The sequence below is a fragment of the Anastrepha ludens genome, chromosome 6 (genome assembly GCF_028408465.1).
Source record: "Anastrepha ludens isolate Willacy chromosome 6, idAnaLude1.1, whole genome shotgun sequence".
Lineage (NCBI taxonomy): Eukaryota > Metazoa > Arthropoda > Insecta > Diptera > Tephritidae > Anastrepha > Anastrepha ludens.
Genome location: NC_071502.1, coordinates 87,951,896 through 87,973,218, shown reverse-complemented (window position 1 = coordinate 87,973,218; position 21,323 = coordinate 87,951,896). Strand labels below are relative to the sequence as shown.

General features: G+C 31.9%; 1 protein-coding gene across 2 annotated transcripts in view; it reads left to right on the top strand.

Annotated features, from left to right (window-relative positions):
• The first annotated feature begins 6,606 nt into the window (after positions 1–6,606).
• The window catches only part of LOC128867545 (ecdysone receptor-like), a 95,074-nt gene continuing 80,357 nt past the window's right edge, over positions 6,607–21,323 (top strand). For both annotated transcript variants that reach the window (XM_054108860.1, XM_054108859.1), the window contains exon 1: positions 6,607–7,674. In XM_054108860.1, coding sequence (XP_053964835.1) covers positions 7,029–7,674 — 646 coding nt within the window. In that variant the 5' untranslated portion in view covers positions 6,607–7,028. The remainder of the gene's footprint in view (positions 7,675–21,323) is intronic.

Below are 21,323 nucleotides of genomic sequence, written 5' to 3'. Positions count from 1 at the left end.
TAAGAATTAATAGCAAATAGTTTTAGAAAATTAAAAAAAAAATTTAATAAGAATTAAAAAAATAACAATTTAATAAAATTAAAAATATAATTTAGTCAATTAAATTAAACAATGAAATATTTAACAAAAATGTAAATAATTCAATTTTGATTTTTTAATTAATTAATTAAAAAAAGTAATTTAAGTAAAAAAAAAAAAAAATAATTTGATAAAAGAAAAAAAAAATTATTTAAGTGAGAACGGACCCAACTTGCGGTCTATGTGGTACTCCGATGCGGGGTCACCCTTAAACCAACCAACCAACCAAGTGAGAATGAATAAAAAGTAATTTTATAAAATTAAAAAAATAATTTAAGTAAGAACTAAAAAAAAAATAATTTACGTAAATTAAATTGCTTGCAAGCCTCAGCAAGTACTTCTACTTTAGTTTAGATTTTTTGATTTTTTTTTGTAATTCTGAAGTTGGTTGAAAATTTTCGAATTTTTGTATATTTTTTATAAAATTGGAATCTTGTATCAATGTGGAATGAACTATATTTTTATAAAAATAACTCAAATTAAAAAATAAATAAATTAAAAATAAATTCAATTTCTTGTTAACTCTGATTAAAAAATTATTTTTGTACAAAAATAATGCGAATTAAAAAAAATTATCCTCAATTTGTTTAACTTTTAAAATTATTTTATTTATTAAAATAATTAGATAAATTGTTTCAAATGTTTTTTAAACTCTAATCTAAAGTTCAGACATTTTGAAGAAATTTTTGCGATTTTTTTTAATTAAAAACAAATTATTAAAACTTTTGAAACTTGGTTTAATATGATCTTTATTACAGAATCAACTATATTTTTATGGAAAATAAATGTAAATTAAAAAAAAAATTAATTAAATATTCCCAAATGTGTTTCTTAAACGTATAAAAAAATAATTTAAGTTAAAAAATAAGTAAATAAATCGTATCATATCATATAAGTATATAAAAAAATAAGTAAATAGATAGTCCCAAAATTGTTTTTTAAACTAAAAAAATTTAAAATTTAATTTTATTAAAAAGTAATTTAAATTTAGAAATAAATAAATGCCAAATATATTTCTTTTTAACTCGGCTTAAAAGTTTAGACATTTTGATGGACAGTTTTCAAATTTTTATAAATTTTGTATAAAGTTTGAAACCTGAAATTGAATGGTTTTGTTTATAGAACAAACTAAATTTTTATAAAAAAAAACTTTCTACATAGTAACAAATGCTTTTGGAAGCTCTGATTAAAAGTTTATTTTTGTAAAAAAATATTTTAAATTTATAAATAAATAAATAGTCCAAAATGTGTTTTTTACACTGCTTAAAAATTTAGATTTTTTACATTGCTTAAAAATTTAGATCTTCATCATCATTTTTCGACTTTTTATAAATTTTATATTAAGTTTGAAACTTGAACTAGTATGGTCCTTATTATTGAATGAACTATATTTTTACAAAAAAAAAATATTTAAATTAAAAAATAAATAAATAAATAATCACATGTTTTTTAAGCTTCGATTAATAGTTAATTTTTACAAAAAAAATAATTTTAATTTAAAAGTAAATAGTCCCAAATTTGTTTTTTAAACTCTGGTTAAACATTTATTTTTATAAAAAAATGTAAGTTAAACAAAAAAATAAATTAATTGCTCCAAATTTTTTTTTAACTCTGATGAAATTTTTTCGAATTTTACAAAAGCTCGTTCACCGTTTGAAACTTGAATTAGTGTGGCATTTTTTATAGAATGAAGTATATTTTGGGGAAGAAAAAAATGTGTTAAAAAATAAATAAATAAGTTGACCGAAATGTGTTTTTAAGCTTTGGATAAAATTTCTTTTTTGTATAAAATAAAATAATATAAAAAATATTTAAGGGTATTTAAATACAAAACAAAAAAATTATTAAAAAAATAAATAAATACCCTTAAATTTGTATAAAAAAAGATTTATTAAAAAAAAATAAACAAATAAATACCCTGAAATATTATTTCGGTTTTTTATAAATCTTGAACTAGTATGGTTTTTATAATAGAATAACTTATATTGTATTAAAAATAACACTAATTATAATAATTTAAATTTAAAAAATGAGTAAAGGAATAGTTCCCAATTGGTTTTTTAAACTAAACAAATTTCACAATTTGTTTCAAATTTATTTTAATAAAAATAAATAATTTAAAAATAATTTAAATTTAAAAGTAAATAAATAAACAGTCAAACCTCGTCAAAAGTTGGAGTTGCTATATTTTTTTCACAAACTGTATGCGTTCTTTGTATGTTTGTATATATTTTTTATTGTTTTTATTGCTTTTATTTCTTGTGGCGTTCTTCCGTTGCTTATCTGCTAGCTCATATCTAATTGGTGACGTAAAAATTGGCTGAAATGAAATAAAATTTAGTGAGCTGTATCAATTAGGAAAAACTCTGTACATACACATGTGGATGATGCTTGATGGGCAAACTCTATGTCTGCATTCACTATCGAGCAATTATCGTAGCACATTCAATTGCGTTTTTTTCTTCTTATTTCTTCTTATTTTAGTAATTTACAAATGAATTACTCAACTACTATTCGATGCTATTGCTATTTTTTAGATGCACGGCAACTGAAATTAAAACAAGTTCCCGTCAGTTATAGAAAATTCAGGAGGATACCTTACCCTATGCTACGCTGCGCTTAATTCATGCGCATTGCATTCCGCACTTCTGATAATTTGAGGCTTAGTCTCAAATTGCTTGTAGTTTATCATTTTCTTTACCTTTTTATTACTTCAAATCTCAATTAATCCATTTATTTGCACTCTGATAAAAATAATCAAACACATAAATAAAAATTAATGTCGTTCAGAAAACAAAATTGCACAATTCAAAATAAATTGCAAATGACTTGCCATCATGGCATTTGCAAGTTATGAATGCAAATAGAACCATTTAGTTGTTGTGTGGACGTGGTAATTGGCAAATGCCATGATGCCAGGTTATTTGCGTTTAATTATTGCGAACTGTTCGGATGTCGATTAGCGCGACAAGCTCAACAGCATCGCAGCGATACTCTAAAAAATAGAAACGAGATATTTTGCGGATGAGAAGAGAGAGACTTGAATAACTAGTCATCCAAAAATCAAAATTTTGCAGCACATCTCGAAATTAGTAAAAACAAAAAAAAAATGTTAAGAGGCTAATTAAATTAAATTTGCTATAAAACCACACAATCACCTGTTTTGATTGATAATCTTAATAATACAAAAAAAAAAAAATGCAATTAATTGCGATTCTGAAATGCGCGTATATGTGTTAAATAAAAAAAAAAATACTGTATCTTGCTTAATTTCTTCATTTTTTCAATGTGATTTGTTGTTTTTCGTCGTCGTAAAGTTCAACGCCTTCGTATTCGCCGAGTGCAATGCAGCGCACCATTTCATTCTAATTAAGGCGTCAGCGTCTGCGTCAGGTTAACCTTGAACGCGTTTGACAACGCACAACCAAAACCCACCAAAACACACATACACACCAACACACAGCACGTAACATACCTGTGCGATTAATGCAGAAGCAGCGAGTGCACATGCCTACATAAACTTGATATGAAATAGACGAATTAAATTTTAAATGGATGCACGAAAAAGCACGACTATTGCTGACCAAAGTTAGTTCAATATATGTATGTATGTACATGCATGTGACAGTGCGAGTACTCTTATACATATGTTTCTATGTATGTACATATGTGCGTTTATAGATCGTAGATTTTCTTTAACATGCCAGTGAGTGACACTTAAGTGCAACAGTAAAACGCCAGCCGAGTGCTGAGAAATCAGCGAAAAAGCAGTTCCTTAATTTTTTTTGTTTTTTTTTGTTTGTTTTTGGTTTTTTTTGTTTTTTTTTTTTTTGTTTTTTTTCTGCCGTTTTTGAGTGTTTTGGCAAAGTGTCCTCAGTGTTCTTCTTAAACATTTCCCAAACATTTCTCGCAATTTTTTTTCTCTTCATGCATTTTCTAGCTGTTTTTAAATACTCGAAATTGTGTATTTTCGTAATTTGTAGTGATGTTTGGGCCGACTAGCGAGAGACTAATTTTAAATGAATTTTTTTTGCCATTTTTTGTTGTTGTTTTTTTTTTTTCTTCAATGCAACAAGTTGGTTGAACTTTCAGGGGCATATTTGAGAACTTTTTTTTTATTTTAAAAATAATCGCATGTTTAGGAAGAAGCAATTCAGGCATTTCTTTCGTGTTGAATTAAGCAAAACTTTGTTTTTCGAGTGCAAATTTCGCTTGATGTATTTTTTTGCGCAATTTTTCGCTTTTCCTTGCGTTCAAAGCTTACTTGAAGCACATTTTTTATATAAACGATGTTTTTTGAAGTTGCGAAGCATTGACATTGTCTTTTATTATACAAATTTTGCTTTAAGTATTTTTGTTGTTGTAGCTTTTCACTTTTCCTTGTTGCGTTCAAAGCTTATATGGAGCACATTTTTATATTTCCGATGTTTTCCGAAGTTTTCAAGCATCGACCAAAATTCGATGATTCGTAAAGCTTACAGCATTGATCTCTGCTCTAGAGAAGACTTATTGAGTGGTGTTACTAGTTGGGCTATTTATTTTGAGATTATGAAAGCATAGCAGATGTAAAAAACGTTCTCTCTCTCTCTTAGCTTCACAGTCTGTGGCGGACTTCATCAACAATCCTCCTCCAATACAGTCTCTCTTGTTAATGGAAACAAAAATCTTCATACAATAATTTTTCCCAGCATCATAATTATGTTGCATACGAGTATATCTTCGCAGAAATGCTTGTCTATTTAATACTGTACTTTTTGAACACTGGTTGGGGAAATGGAACAGTTGCTGAGCGCGCCAATTGCATTAAAATCTATTTTCTGAACTTCTGAAACAGTAATGCTCTCGCGTTGTAAATGTATCGAGCTAATAATTTCGCTCATGCACATTTTTAACAGCTTTTTTCTGAAATGTGACAAACACAGTTAGAGAAAGAAGTGGGTTTCTATAGAAAATGAAGGTAAAGTGGCACCTTAAGATTCTTTGTACCCTCATAATAAGCGCTTATCTCTAGAAATCGCTCAGCATTCGTAAAAGTTTCTTGATAGATGCATTCTTAACGCTTGTCTGTTTCCAATTCCGTTTGATCGGGGCCGGCTGTTTGCATAAAATATGGCAGATCTTCTCATTATCATACTTCAAGCAAAGCCGGCAACCTGCCTAAGCAGGCAGGTGTAAGCAATGCATTTAAAAATGTAGTCGTCGATTATGACCGTTAGGTGACCAATGAGCAACCGAATGTCTAGAAAAATGCTATTATCTGTATTAAAAATAGCTTGGGTGGAAGCTCATATAATTATTGCCTTAGTTTTTATTTTTTGTTTTCGTTTTTGGCCTTTGTTGCTGACCTATACTAGAAGTTTTTAATTACATTTTTTTTTATTAATTATTTTTTTATTTTTTTTTTTATTTTTTTTTAATTTTTTTTTTTAATTTTTTGTTTTGTAATTTATGCATATGTCTCGGACTCATATTGGCTGAAATTGTACCAGCTTAACGGCTGTTCGAACTAGTTGACCTATCTGTGACACATAAATTACAAAAACACTTCCCATGTTCAAGGTGAAGGTTTTGAAGTTCACTAAATTCCGCTTAACGGCTGTTTGATCTTGTTGTCCAATCTTTGATATTTAAGTCACAAAGAAACTTCCATTTTCAAGACGAAAATTTTCAAGTTCACTAAATGCAAATAGCATACAACCAAACAAATTAAATGCCATTTACATTAAAGCAGCAACAGCAACAAAAATGCAACTCATTTTCATTTAATAAACCTAAATTGCCGCCGAGTTACTAAATTCAGCCGAAAGCAATGCATTCAAGCGACAGTTAAATTAAAAAAATTTATTATTCACAATTTTTTTGTTTTTGCTTTTTTTTTTTTGAATATCTTACCCTAATAAGACAATTTTTTCTGTGGGCAAAAGCAATTTAGAAAAATTTGTTAGCAGCGCAGTCGAGTTGAAGAATTCAAACCGCATTTTTCACTCAATTGTATTTTCAGCATTGAAAAAAAAAAAATATATAAATAAACAGAAACAAAACCATGCAAAATGACGAACCAATAACACGTCGCGCTAAATATACAATAAAAGTTTGCAACGAAATAAATAAATAAGTAGAGTCAAAAGGAGTAAAAAAACCACTAATAAATGTTCAACCAGTTCAAGCGACTTTGAGAAAGAAAATGTATGTACCCTAATATAAAGAAAGCAGTTTTAACTTGATTGGATTTCTCTATATCTCTCTTCCCTCTCTCTCCCCCTCTCTCTGTTTTGTGTCTCGTTTCAGTGATAAAGCGCGCATTTCGAAAACAAGCAAGCAAATGAAATCGTTCAAAGAAATCGCAGAAACAGCTAAACAAATAAGATTTTTTCGGTGCCGATTGCCACTCAAATACACACGAGCCACAGAATTGTTGTCGATACAAAAAAAAAAAAAAAAAAAAAATATATATATATAAGAAAATTTGTTTTTGTTGAAATTCAATCGATTAATTTTTAAAATTTTGTTTTTCACTTACGATTTTAGATTGCAAAAGCGGCATTTATTTTAAAAGCAAATTTTGTTTACGCCAATAAAACACTGCAAGTATGTATTTTGTGCACAAATTAGTGCGAAAAAAGTACCAAAATTAAAAGAGGTATCCAAAAGAAAAAAAAAAACAAAACAAAAGTGTTAGGAAAGCAGCAGAGAGCATACAATAAAGTTTTATAAAAAAAAAATTAGTTAACAAAAATTAGAAAAATTGCTTAAATACATACATAAAGTCAGTGTGAAAAACTGCTCAACGTAAAAGTTGCAGAAAATAGTAGTAAAAACAAAAGTGCAATAAAATATTGCAGTTTGCAACTGCAAAATCAACTCGTCGCTCATCAACATCCACGCTGTCCATCCACCAGGTACACCAAACCAAAAAAATTTCCACCCTGATTGGTCAGAGGCAAACAACAATGATGAAGCGACGTTGGTCGAATAACGGCGGTTTCGCCTTTCGCATGCTCGAAGAATCTTCCGCCGAAGTGAGCTCATCCTCCACCGGACTTGTGCTCAGCACCACACTCTCCCCCTCACCGCTCGATTCGCCTGTCTATGGCGAACAGGATCTTTGGTACGAAGCCGCCTTCAATGGGCATGGTGGCCACAGCGTGATCACGTCGGCTCATGGCTGTGCCAACTTGCTGCCACCACAAACCACCATAATTCCCCTGCACCCATTAGGTGGCATCAACAATATGAATGTCAACAGTGCTGGCAATGCCGCGAATGGTGTGCATTTCGGTAATGGCAATAACGGAGGCAGCGGTGGCGGCGGCGGTGGTGGTGGCAGCGGAAGTGGTGGTGTAGGTGGCATTGCATTGGCTCACGGCAATCAGCTGGGCAATGGACATCTTGGAAATCAGCAAAACGCACAAAATAATAATAATAGTAATCTGAATCTGAATAATAACAGCAATATGTTGCATGCCACTCTGAATCAGGGCCTAATGAATGGTTTGATGGGTGGTGTATTGGGTGGAAATGTGGGAATGCAACACAATGGACTCAGCATGCAGCAGCACACACCGCGCAGCGATTCGGCGAATTCGATATCATCAGGTAAGTTCGTGGGGTGTTTGGAAACAGAGAAACGGGTGTGCGCTCGATGCAAAGTAGAGGAAACTCGTCGGGTAACTTAATGGGAAGCGAGGTGTGAAGCTTTGAAAAAAAAACACATTTTTTTTTATTTAAAAATAAGTGTGAGGAAATTATGTATGTAGAGACAACTCGAGTGTGGAAAAAAAATTGTTCAACGTAGATAATACATAAAATTGCATATCTGGCGATGGTTAATATCTAAGTTATGGGGTATTGTAGGAAGTATGTACAAGGTGGCGCAAATTGTATCAATAGTTTTTTAATTTCTTAATTAACTTTTTAATTAATTTTTTAATTAATTTTTTAACTAATTTTTTTATTAAATTTTTAAGTAATTTTTTAATTATTTTTTAAATTAAATTTATAGATAATTTTCTAGCTAATTTTTTAATTAAGTTTTTAATTAACGTTTTAATTAATTTTTTAATTAATTTTTAATTAACTTTTTAATAATTTTTTTAAATTAAATTTTTAGCTAGTTGTTTTACTAAATTTTTAAATATTTTTTTAATAATTTTTTAAATTAAATTTTTAGATAATTTTCTAGTTTATTTTTTAATTAACTTTTTAATTAATTTTTAACTAATTTTTTAATTAACTTTTAAATTTATCTTTTCCTATTTTTTTTACCTTTGTTTTTAGTTAATATAACTTTTTGATAATTATTAAATAATTTTTGAATTAATTCTTTAATACGTTTTTTTAACGCCAGTTGTTTATTTGCAACAAAAAATTTAAAGTTTTGTCCGGCTTCGATAGATTTGCCCGATATAAAGTAAAGGGGAAGTAAAAAGTTGCCCACATCTTTTCGCTTTTTTCTCGGTGCTGAAATCAACATAATTATAATTATTTTTATGAATTGAATCAATACTAATATTTCTGTAAAGTTTTGAGTAGGCATTTATTATTTATTTAATTTTTCTATTTTTTTAAAGAAAGTTTTTTTTTATAAAAATGTTTTTTTACAATAAAACCTATTTAACTTAAAGTTTCAAATTTTATATAAAAGGTTTAAAAATAAAAAAAAATTTTTCTTCTTTAAAAAAAATTTTAAACTTTTTAATCAGAATTTTAATTCAGAGTCAGGAGTGTTTTTTAATTTTTAATTTTCTTAGTTATTTATAAAAATATTTTCCTTTTTACAATAAAAATTATTTATTTTGCGAACTTTTTGAAAATTCAAACAAAATTTCAAATATTTTAGTCAGAATTTTTGGAAAAATTCTGGGTATGCAATTCTGTAGCCAAATGAATTTTGGTATAATAAAAATATTTTTGAAGTAGCTGAAATGTCACGTTGATTTTTGGCAATTTTTTGTTTGCTGGCGGTCTTGTGCCTTCGTAAGAAAAGAAAAAAATTATCAAAAATCAATGCCAAATTTGTGCGATTTTAAGCTGGCTAAAATTTTTCTATAAATTCTGACCAAAAATTTCAAATTTTGATGAAAATCCTAAAACTTCTAACTAAAAAACTAGAAATTTTGTTGAAAATTTGTTGGATTATTTTTAATTTTGTACAAAATTTGATACTTTGTGTTATAGAGTATTTGTTGTTGTATGAACTATATTTGTAAGAAAAATGAAATAAAATATGATAAAAACTAAAAAAGTTAAAGCTTCAAATGCCTACAAAAGCTGCTGATTTTTTTACAATTTTTTTTTTTGCTGACCTGTCACCACTTTTCTTTCGTGCGAACAGAAAAATTTGCAAAGTGTTGTTTGCGGCGGTCTTCCGTATTTTCCGAAACATTTCGAGCAAGAGAAAAGAAATGCATAACCAAAACGAAAACAATTTTTTTTTACTTTATTTATCAAATAAAAATTAAAAAAAATCAACGTTATTTTATAGTCACTTCACATTTTCTCTTTGTTATACTAAAATTGAGCTGTATACCCTGAAAATTTCTATAAATTCTGGTTAGAAACCTGAAAGTTTTGATGAACATTTTTTGAGTTTTCAAAAAAATCGTACAAAGTTTCAAAATTTATGGTATATGGTTTTTTTATAGCCTGAAATACATTTGTATAAAAATATATGAAAATAAAAGAAAAAATTAAAAAAGTATATATAAAAAAAAATATATATATATAAAAAAAAATTAAAATACAAAAATTAAGAAAAAAAAAAATAAAATAAAAATTAAAATAAATATCAAGGGGGAAAAAATTAAATAAAAATTATAAAAAGTAAAAAAATAGTCAAAATTTTGCGCTTATATATATATATTCGGTACTACATTTGGTCCATGACCAGCGCACGGTGTTTTGACCACCTACCTCGACTGTTTAGCATAGTCCTAATGGTGTCGAGAAGTTTATCGAATTGTATCTCTTTTTTACCTACAAAGCATAGCACTAAGTTCGCGTTTCATGTAAAATGCCTGTCAAAATCCGTATAAGTTGCATTGCCGTGAAATACGCGTGAACTTTCCTATGTGTCTCACGGCTAAGTTGTACTCAGTGAGAACATCGCGCACCATGCCAGCAACATGATGACAGCAACATTTTTTCCACACATATTTGAAATGCACATGCCATTTAAAATTGAGCGAAAACAGATAGCTCGTTTGCGAGTGTAGTGCCTGAGTTCGAGTACTCCGAAGATATGGCATTTTTAAGCGCAACGTCTTTGCAAAGAGTGTAGGTGAATCTTCTTTATATATTTTTGGGTGTTAATTTGAAATAAATAAAAAAGCTTTTCTTACCAAAATTTGTCAGTTGCTTCTGAAGCGATGCTCATAAAGTTGACGCTGCTTCTCATTTGACAATCAATGTTACGAGCAGCATTTCACGGCAAGCCAAATGTCCGTGGCTGGCGAAATTTCACGACTGTGAAGTTACTACTAGCCTTAACACAAAACTGGCTTTACTCAACGCAAAATTTTCAAAGAATTTGTTGTGAAGCAGAATATTACCTTTAAATCGCTATTTATTATGATCGCATGCGATGATAGATTTGGTAAATTCGATTTCGGAAAATATTCTGAATTTTTTATTCCGCCTAAGAAATGCATTAGGTTAAGTTTCAAATGAAAAAATCTTAGCTTTTTTCAGCAGTTTTATTTTTTCCACGCTACTTGGGGGCTACGCATTGAGAAAAATGTCTGCATTTTCTGAAAATGCAAACGAAATTTGTTTAGCCTCATAGGGTCACGGTTCAAATCTGGCTAACGAAATATTTACGAAACGCAGATTTAAATTGCAGACTACAAAATTTGCTATAGAATGCAGAAATTCTTAATTTATAGACTTCTACTAATGTTTTATTACAACAAAAAGTACAACCCTCCATTACTAACAGTTGAATAGCAACAGCATTCCCCAGTAACTATGCGTTCCATATGCTTGACTATTGTCATTGACATAAAAGATACATAACTGTGTTCGTCATTCGGAAATGCAGCAACACTGTGTGGCGCCAGTGCATGTGAAGCTCACCCGCAGCGTTGCATGGATGATGAACTGTGATTTTGAGGTCGAGGCTGCCCGCTGCTGGTTAGCAGGCTGCTTGCTGTTATACCAATAATGCGCCACTGACCCTGCTTTATGAAACGATGCTGCAGCAGCTGCTCTCTGGTGTAGACATTTATAAATAAGCAGAGCGATTTCGAATTTAGAACAAACTCTGGTATATATTTCTATGTATGTATGTATGTATGTATGTACGTGCATGCTAATGCAATATTGCTATGGGTTCACTACACCATAGGTACGTAGCTGCATGGCATCCTGGTCACATGCACTACTCGTCAGCCTGGTCGATCGCCCTTGACCGCATCTGCACTACTTTGGCTAAGGACGAGGTGAAGCAACTCATATATACTCAGCTGTAAAGTTTTTACTGTTACTAGTTATAGCTGCATATATGCATATACATATGTGTGTGTGCAGTTTATTTATCAGCTTGTGACATATTTAACTAAACCATTTCGTTATTTGTATGTCAATAATGCCAATTATGTGTGTCACTTGTGTTGTTGTTGTTGCTGGTGGTGGTTTTTGCTCGTTGTACATATCCAAACTGGGGCAAGGTCACGTGTAGCAACCACAAATTTCACATTACTACCCTACCCTCACTACGAGTATTAGCGCTATTGCCGCGCTGGTTGTTGTTCTACCAAATTTCAGGGTCACTCGCAAATTTACTGCAGTTTTTGGTTTGCTTTTCTTTGCTTTCGCTTTAGGAGCGTTAATTTTTTCTTTTTTTTTTTGTTTCTTAAATTTTTTCGGTGTTTCACCCTCATTTCCTCATTTTGTGAAATCGTTCAGCCACTTCATTTTTGTATTGGCAGTAATTACTTTGTATTCTTTTTTTCACTTTCTGCTGGTGGGCAAATTTTGTGAATTGGAGCGTAAAAACTGCAGAGCAGCACAAAAACAAAACGGCAGTTCAAATTTAGAAAAATAAATGTTAGCCACACGCATACATACATACATATAAAATAAATTAGTTACAAACGAATTGTGGGCTTACATACTAATCGCGTAATTATGCAAATTAGCCAGATTGCCGGACAGCTGGGATGGTTACTCTCTCGCTCTCATGCGTTGGCTGTAAGCGAAAAGTGGCCGCGCTTAAAAGTGAAATTTGCATTTGGTGAGCTTCAATGCTCACCCAGCCACTTAGTTTGGTTTAGTGTTATGGTCTATTTGTGTATTTAACGGTTATTCTTTAAATGTGGTAATTATCGGTAAGCGCAATTGTGCATGGCGTGTTGACAGTGTAGGTATATTGCAGCTAAAAATGTAGGAAATGATAGTAAAAGTTTTTGGTTCTATTACTGGTCGCAAGCTGTGGCAAGGCGCACTTTGGATTTCGCTGAAAAAGCTGAAAAACATGAACGAAGAGCGGCTTTTCGACGTCAGTGACGGCATGGACTAAATTCGTAAAAGGAGCATCGAGTTAGAAAAATGTGCGGCCATTACCTGAGCTATAAATGCAAGCACCAAACCATTAGTTTTATAAAATTTTAAATACATTTTTTTTAAGTTCTAATGCTCAGTTTACACTTCATCATTCATTATCGTAGTGATGTCGGTGCGATGTTGCATATTTATATCTGGACTCACAATAATACTTAGCTATGTGATATGACCCTTTGTGCCCTCGCGGCTGCTTTTAATTAATATTTTATTTTTCATTCCGAATATTACTATTAATACTAAGTTTTACAAATAAATTTTTATACTTATAATTTTTTATAAAATATATTATAGTTCATACCACAACAAAAACCGTATAACTTTAAGTTTCCAACTTTTTACAAAATTTTAAAAACTCCAAAATTTTTTAACAAAATCTAAAATTTCACAAAAATTTTAACAAATTATAAAAAATTTTTTTTTAACAAAATTTAAAACTTTAACAAATTTTAAAATTTTTTCGCAGAATTTGGAGCAAAAATTTTGGGTATGCAGTTTTAACCGCATTGAATTTTGTTTTAAAGTGCATTGATTTTCGGACATTTGTTTTTTGCGTTTGCTGGTGGTCTTGTGCATTTTCTGCGTATAAGAAAAATTTGCTCAACAAGAAAAGTTATCAAAAATCCAGGCGCTCGATATGCCAAACATAACAAAATTGAATGTGCTGCACATGAGGATCATTTCGAAAAAAAGTTTTTAAGTTTGTTAAAATTTTACACAAAGCTTGAATTTCTGAGTTATATGGACCACCCTTCGGTGCCTGCTCGAAACTCGCAACAAAATTAAGTATAAAACAACCGAAAATTGTTTTATAATAGCAGACGGCCTTCGACAGATCTCGAAGTGCATTTCTATTATACAAAAAAAATGTTATAAAACCCATAGGCTTTTCGAAGTGGCTAAAAACTGTAGGCTTGCATAAAGGCGACTGACATGTATTGAGAAAAAAATTGAATGCGCTTATTTTCAAATCAAACGACGCTACGTGCATTAGCAAGCAAATTCGCAGTAATTTTCACTGGTTCTCTGTCACTCAGTTATCGGAATTCCACTTTGGAACTCTCAGGGATTACTAAGAATAGTTGTTGTTATTGTGCGAGGAATGTTGCTGGAGTGATATAAATCCTGGTCGCTCCGGTACTGTAGTACCGACTGCCGTGAGAACGTACTAAGCATAATTGTAACTATGTAGGGTGTTTTTTCTAGCTGCATGAAAACTATAAATATCCATAAACAGCTGAGAATAGCAAACCGCGTTGGCATTTCTGTTAGGTAAAGTTTGGCGAGTCATAATGCTTTATCATGTTAAGTTCTCAAGCTTTTAAAAAACAACCGTTACTATACTAAGCATATTTTCAGCTATTAACGAAAAATAATAATAGTAATCAAAAAAATTAGGGAGGGTTATTCGAAAATTACAAAATAAGGGGTGTTCCCAAATATTTGTAGAAATAATATAAAAAATTGTTCTAAGAAAATTTTTTTAAAAAGTATGTTTTAAGTTCTCAAGCTCTTAAAAACACCCGTTACTATGCTAAGCATATTTTCAGCTATTAATGAAAAATAATAATAATAAAAAAAATGAACGAAGGTTATTCGAAAATTACAAAATAAGAGGTGTTCCCAAACATTTGTAGCAATTTTAAAAAAATGTAATCCCAAAAAATTTACCAACAAATTTGTAAAATTTAAAAATAATTACTTTAAAACGCGCTGTACCCAAATTGAATAAATTGAATAAATCTCAAATTAATTAAATAAAAAAAAATTCAGTTCACTGCGTTTTATATTCAAATCTGCAAATAAACCAATTTTTGCATGAATTAATTCAAAATACTTCGATCACTTGACATATAATCGCTCATTTCGTTTAATTGCTGCACGAGCGTGAAATAAAAAAAAAAATAATTTAATTTCGCAAAAAACGGTGGTCATTTCTGCATACTTATCTAAATTTTTTTTTTTTTGGATTAGGCCACTTACACCAAAAATCATCATATTGCTTTTAAATTTTTACGATGCCCTGGTAAATATGAAACCTATCTTTCCCCGAGATTTTTTCATAGAAACCGTAAATGATAGAAAAAGATTTTTTCTAATAGCAGTCGCCCCAATGCGGGCAATGGGAAAACTGCGTGTGCATTTCAGCCAAGAAAAACACCCGCATAGAAAACCTTTGCTGTTTAAAGTCGGCTTAAAACTCTAGGAACAACATCAAAACGCGGACCACAAATAGCAGAAGGAGCTTGGGCAAACACCCAAAAAGGCGTACGCGCCAATTTTTTATTTCTATTCAACTGCAAAATTACCATTAAAGCACGTTTTTCTGCTAATATTTTGAAAAAGTTAAGAATTGGGCCACAAAAGTACCTTTTGAGGTGTTCCGTTATCTATATAAGCTAGCTTGTTACAATTATTTTTATAATTTCTGTTATTTAACATCTTTACAAATTTTTCCAATGCTGCAAACTTTCCTTTACTTCCTCGTTTAATATTCATAAAAAAGTGATCAATTTCTCTCTCTTACCTTGTGCAATCTTCAAAACACCCCCTCCCCACGCACACACAGACACACACACATAGTTCACCTTGAAAAGGTCAAGATCAAATTCGAGATTCTCGTACTCACGAATTCAGGTCATCAACTGCCCTCAAAATTTAGGCCACTGCAGCACATCAGCCAAGAAACAGACAAAAAAACGTCAAAAATCAAAAACCAAAACAAGCACAAAAGATAAAACAACAATATCGCGCACAAGGACGCACCGAAGGAGCAAAATTTTCGTACATTGCGCCACTAACCCAATTCCAGTTCAATGTTAATGCAACAACGAACCCATGCAGGCACGAGCACACGAATTCAGCTAACGGCGGTTATACGATTGTATGAATGAAGTATTTCGGCACGACGAAGGTGCATTGACTAGTGCACGAACAACTTGCATACAGCCACAGAGGAGGAGCAAATGCAAAAACGCACAACGTATTTGGCTGTGTGTGCGTGTGTGTGTGTTCTGCGTCAACCAATCGGCAATGATCGTTCCAGCGAACGCATGGCCACCGATTTGCAACCCGATAACGGTGCATGCAATGATGCAATTTCTCTGCGTTAATGTGCTTTGTTGGTAGTTTCGTTTTGTTTTTGTTTTTTAGTTGTTTTTTTTTCTTTCTTTTTGCATGCATATGCCAATCGGGCGAAAATGTCATTGTCACCTCAGTGCCGTGTAATAACGCAAGTGGCAGTCGGTCATCGGCGGCGGCAGCAGGCTCTCGCACTTGCATTCGTGTTGCTGCCAAGTATGAAGGACACTGCACTCGATGCCTGTTGTCAAGAGCGTGCAAAATGAAGTAATGCACGTATTTCTCTTTTTTTGTTTGCCTTTCTGTTTTGCCTGGATTCCGTTTTACACTCACTCGCACTGCTGTATGCAAAGGTATTCCTGTTGTGTAGTGGCTTTTGGTTTTTGCATTTTTCATTGCATTCATTTTATTGCATTTTATTTCAATGCATTGGCGTTCGATGCTTTGTCGTCCTTTTGCGCTTATTCGCATTCATTTCAGTGAGCAACAACAACGCCAACACTCTTAAAATGCTGCACGACTGTTGCATGCGTTGCAACGGCTGCTGCTGCTTGTTGGTGCTACTGCTGCCACTGTTGTTGTTGTTGTTGAAAGGGGTGACCGACCGACCAGCGAGCAAATGTTGGCTGCACGCAAATGCATTTGTTGTTCTTCGTTCTGCCTTCTACCGCACGTTTCTTGCTGCTACACTTCAACAGCTCTTTCTTTTCAGCACTTTTTAATTGCGTGTCTATGCCCGTGTGGCTGTGTGTGTGCTGATTTTTAGTCATGCGCATGCAATGACATTCCCTCCTTGTGACGAACACATAACACCTATGTATTGAATACCTTGCAGGGTTGCATGCGCCTAATTGCAGTTTGGCACGGTTACGGCTTCGCTCGAGCGCATTTTGCGTTGCACGCCGCACTCATATCGCTTTTTTTCGCAAACTGATATGGATAAGTGTTTATGCATGCATGCTTGTTGTGTATGTATGTGTGCGTGTTTTGTATTGCATGTTCGCCATTGTTTATGTGGCTGCTCGTCAATTTAACGCTACGTTGGTTTTTTCTGCTTTTGTTTGGTTTTTTCCCATTCGCATGTTGTTGTTGCTGCTGTTGCATACACTACGTGTTGCACACATTTCACTTTGATCGCTAGGTCCTACCTCAAGAAATTCTGCATTTAATGGACACTCGATGAGATGCAAGCGAGTGCGCGCTGTGCGTTGATGACGCGGCAGCTTTTTGTTTTTATTCCATTCGTTTTTGCTCATTGTGTGCAGCCGACCTCGTTTGCTCGTCGAATCGTACGCAATTTGGTTTAAGTTTTTTTTTATTTCTTATTGTTTTTATTTAAATTGCTGCTGCCTTTGTCTCTTTTCAGAAAGTACATTTCTGTTTTTTTCGTTTTCTTTATTCTATTTTTTTCTTTATTTTTGCCTCCTTTTGTCTTGCAATTGGTATGCCTCACTCGCCGTTGTCGCTTTTATTTTGCACTGTGCATGGCTTTTATTTTTTCCTTGCATTTTTTCATTTCGTCATAACTTAAGTGATATTTATTTTAAAACTTAGCTGCGGTATTTCTCCGCTTTTCAAGTTTTTACAATCGATTTTTTCGCTTGCCTCTCAGCCAGCCATCCATCTTGTCACTTCGCTTATGTGGTATGGGCGTCACTGAGTGACGTTTCGTCAAGGCTTTATAACGGTTTGCTGTTTTATGACTGTGTGTAGTTGTTGTTTGCTTTGCTTCGATTTCTTTTGTACTTCTCTTAATTTGTGCCACTGCTTGTACGGCTGTCAAATCAATCATCTGCTTAAATAGTCGTTACAAAATATGATTTAAGATCTATTAAACTTTTTTTTATTGCACGCTTTTTTTCTCTTTGGTCCCAATGTATGCATTAAAAGGATAGGACTGTGTTAAAAACAAAGAATTAAAAAAAAACACGAACAAGTTCACCTTCCATGTATTCAGGTATGAGATTGCCAGGAATAAATTTAAAAACTTTTACTGTACTTCATGCAAAGTGGCGCATAATTAATCACCCAATTATGTTTTTCAGTAACTTGTTTACTAAATAAAAAAATTAATGATTTTGAGTGATGGAAATCGTCAATTTTTTAGTTTGTTCTCTACGCGCTCCATTGCTTGTCTGCTTGCTTACTGCAGCTTGTGGTTCACAAGTGTCAACTGTGATCGACGTACGACGCCATTTGCAAAAACCATAAATCTTCCGTCAGGGTGATTAATTTTGTGCCACGATTGAATCCATTGAAAATTAGTTTTTAGCGTTTAAACAGCTTCATCAAGCATCTTCTTAATTGCTGGAATATTGCTGATACTTTGCCTATATTTCTAGATCACTTTACTTAAAACACTTTATAGGTTATGAATAACCCAGGCCTTGCCGACAATGCAACAAGATTTGACGTATGTGCAGAAACTAAGAGTAGAGAACATTCCACACCTCCGGTAATAAAATGCCGAAAGCATTTTTTTGTTTTTTTGTTTTCTATGCATAGTCAAAGTAGCTGTTTTTGAACTACCCGGTATATAAAAACAAAATTGTAAAATTCGTTTAAACAGTATACTTTTGCGTAAAGTTATACAGATCCTATCAAAAGTGACATCTAGATGTCAGTAGTGAATAATTCCTAGACGGTGCCTTTTTTATGTCACCTTTAACATTTGTTGAGTAGAAAATTTTGGTCGTACAATGAAAATGGTCGACCTTTAACAACAGAATATTGCAGAATTCGTGATTTATTTGGTGGAAATAATCATCCAAATGTGTCAACTCATTCAGTGGTTGTTGAAAAAAGTTCAAGAAATTGGTTCTGTTGAGGATAGAAAAAGGACTGGCAGACCAAAAACTGGACGTTCTATTGAGAATGTTGCTGCTGTAGCGTCAAGTGTTGCTGAACAAACTTCAATAGCCAGATTTCGACATTTTCAACAATTAGGCACACATGAAGAATCGATGGTGTGGCGGATTTTGCATAAGAATTTGCATTTGCAGCATTACAAAATTTAATTAACCCAAGCTTTGAAGCCAACAAATCTGTAGCAACGCAGAAATTTCGTTGTTTTTTTGAAAATGATGTTGGTTTTTCGCTTAAAATCCTTCCATTTCACACTGGACGCATTTGTAAACAAACAAAATTGAAGAACAAATTGAAGAAGAAAACCAACGAGTAAAATTTTTTTAATAAAAACTTAAGTTTTTTTAATAAAAATTATTTAAAAAAAAAAATTTGTATCAAAAAACATTTTTATATAAAAAAAGTGTATAAAAAAAGTTTTATTAAAAAATTATTTTCGTAAACAATTTTGAATTTTTCTAAAAATAATAATTTTTATTAAAAAAATTTATTGAAAATGTTTATTATTAAAAAAGCATAATTTTGATTAAAAAAACATAATTTTTATAAAAAAATAATTTTTATAAAAGAAAAATTTATAAAAAGATTCATTCATTTGATTTATCATTCCTTTTTATCATTAATTTCATATTTTTTATTTATCCTTTAAAAAAAGTGGTATAAAAGTAAAAAAAAACAAAAATAGAGAAACAATCACAGAAAAAGCATTACAAAAACAAAAACAGTTGAACTGCATTTATTTGAAACGCTCGTGCTCTAAACGTATGGATCTGCACACTCTGTTAGTGCAGATTTTCTTACTTTACTAATTTCACTAATGTATTTTACTTTAACTTAATTTACTTTTACTAATTTTACTTAACTCAGGCAAACCTATCATACAACCATTACGGGTTTCTTCCAAGCCAAAAAAAAACAATTTGTGTATTTTAAAAAATTATTTCCGTTGAGATAAAACGCCGTCCTATACTCGATTTGAGAGTCAATGACACCATCTATTCAGATTACAGACAAACTCGTTTTTTCTTTACTAAACCACTTAAAAAACTGGAGCGAAAATTTCAAAAGCAAACTTTTTTTTCTGTTTCACAGTTTATTGACCCATGACTAAAAGTTATTAACCTCTAACTATGTCAATCTTAGTCGTTAACCTGGGGTTTAATCTAAAATAAAATATAAAAAATTTCGCACTTCATATTTACTATTTTTTTTACTATATTACTTTGTGTTTTAAACCAGCGCTTCCATTGTGAGGGATGCTAATATGTATTTCGTAGTTTTTTGTTATTTTATAATTTTTTTACAAATCAATCGAATTTATAATTTTTTTTTAATTTTGAGCTCAAGTTATGCTTACATAGCAATCTTAGCCTCTAAGGTCGACATCAAACCCGTCTGTATAAATTTTTACTGTCTCTTCAATTCGCAGAACTGCTGTGAAAAGCCTGCATTGTATCTCCCTTTTTAGCAATAATCTTCGAAAATGTCACTCAGGTTTTTAATGCAAATACTCACAATAACTTCTTAGTCAGCAACTGGCCTCCGCACTTATGTATGCCAAGCAGCAATGCATTGACTGACTAACTAATTAATTCATTAGTAGACCGCAAACTGGTTTGCCGTGGCTGTAACTTTTAAAAAGAAAAGTAAAAGAATAAAAAACAAAAACAAAGGTCACATGTCCAAAAAACCAACTACGTCATTTTATACGTACGAACACTTGAAAAAAACGAAAGAAAGGCGAATAACTTGACTTAATTTGTATGCCAATAGCTTTTAGCAGCCTATAACTAAATAAATGCCAGTACCGTTTTTAACTAGAAACAATAATGAAAAGTACTAGCATAATGCACAACAAATCGGACAACACGATTGTATATGTAGATATATATGTACCTACAAACATACTCGTACATGCGCTCATACGTATAGTTGGGTTGAAAGTTGTGCGTGCAGCATGCATGAATTTATTACCATAATCAACTATCGCTTACTAAGTGCCATGCTGTTGTTGCTCGGTATGTGCGCAAAATACTGCTCGTATGCATACAGAAATTCCCGCATGGAAATGCAATGTTGTTGGTAATTCCAAGCATGCCGTTACAACTGCACCCAACTAAATACTATACTCGTACATACATGAATGCTTGGCCGGCGTAAGTGTGCAGTGAGTGAGCCACACATATTGAATGTGCGATAGCGAGAGCCGAGCAGCAAATAGCGAATAGAAGTGAATGCGCCGACGACGACGACTACTCATACGACATGTTGTCAATGATAAAAAGCAATAAAGAGAAAAAATGTCAACAACAATATTAAGTAAACGTGCATCAGAAATATCTAGAGACAAAATTGAGGTCAATGGTTTGATTACTTGGAAATTGTACGAATTAAATGTGGTGACTTGAGAAGTATTGCAGAAAAAAGTGCAAAAACAATGATGAAAGCCCGCATACACACATATGCACATGCACATGCACGTATTGCAATTGTATGCATACATTTGCTTGTAACTGGTCAATTATGTCGGTGTTGAGTAAGACTTCTCAACGCCGCCATTTAGTGAAAGATGATGAATTTTTCTTTTAATTTATTTATTTAGTTACTTGTTTGGGGTTTTTCTCAATTAACTAAATAAAGAAAAATACTTTAATATTTTTCTGCATTTTTCTGCTAATCCGGTTTGACGGCAGCGCGCATATAATTATATTTTCGACAGCATCATGCGGTGTTCACTCAAA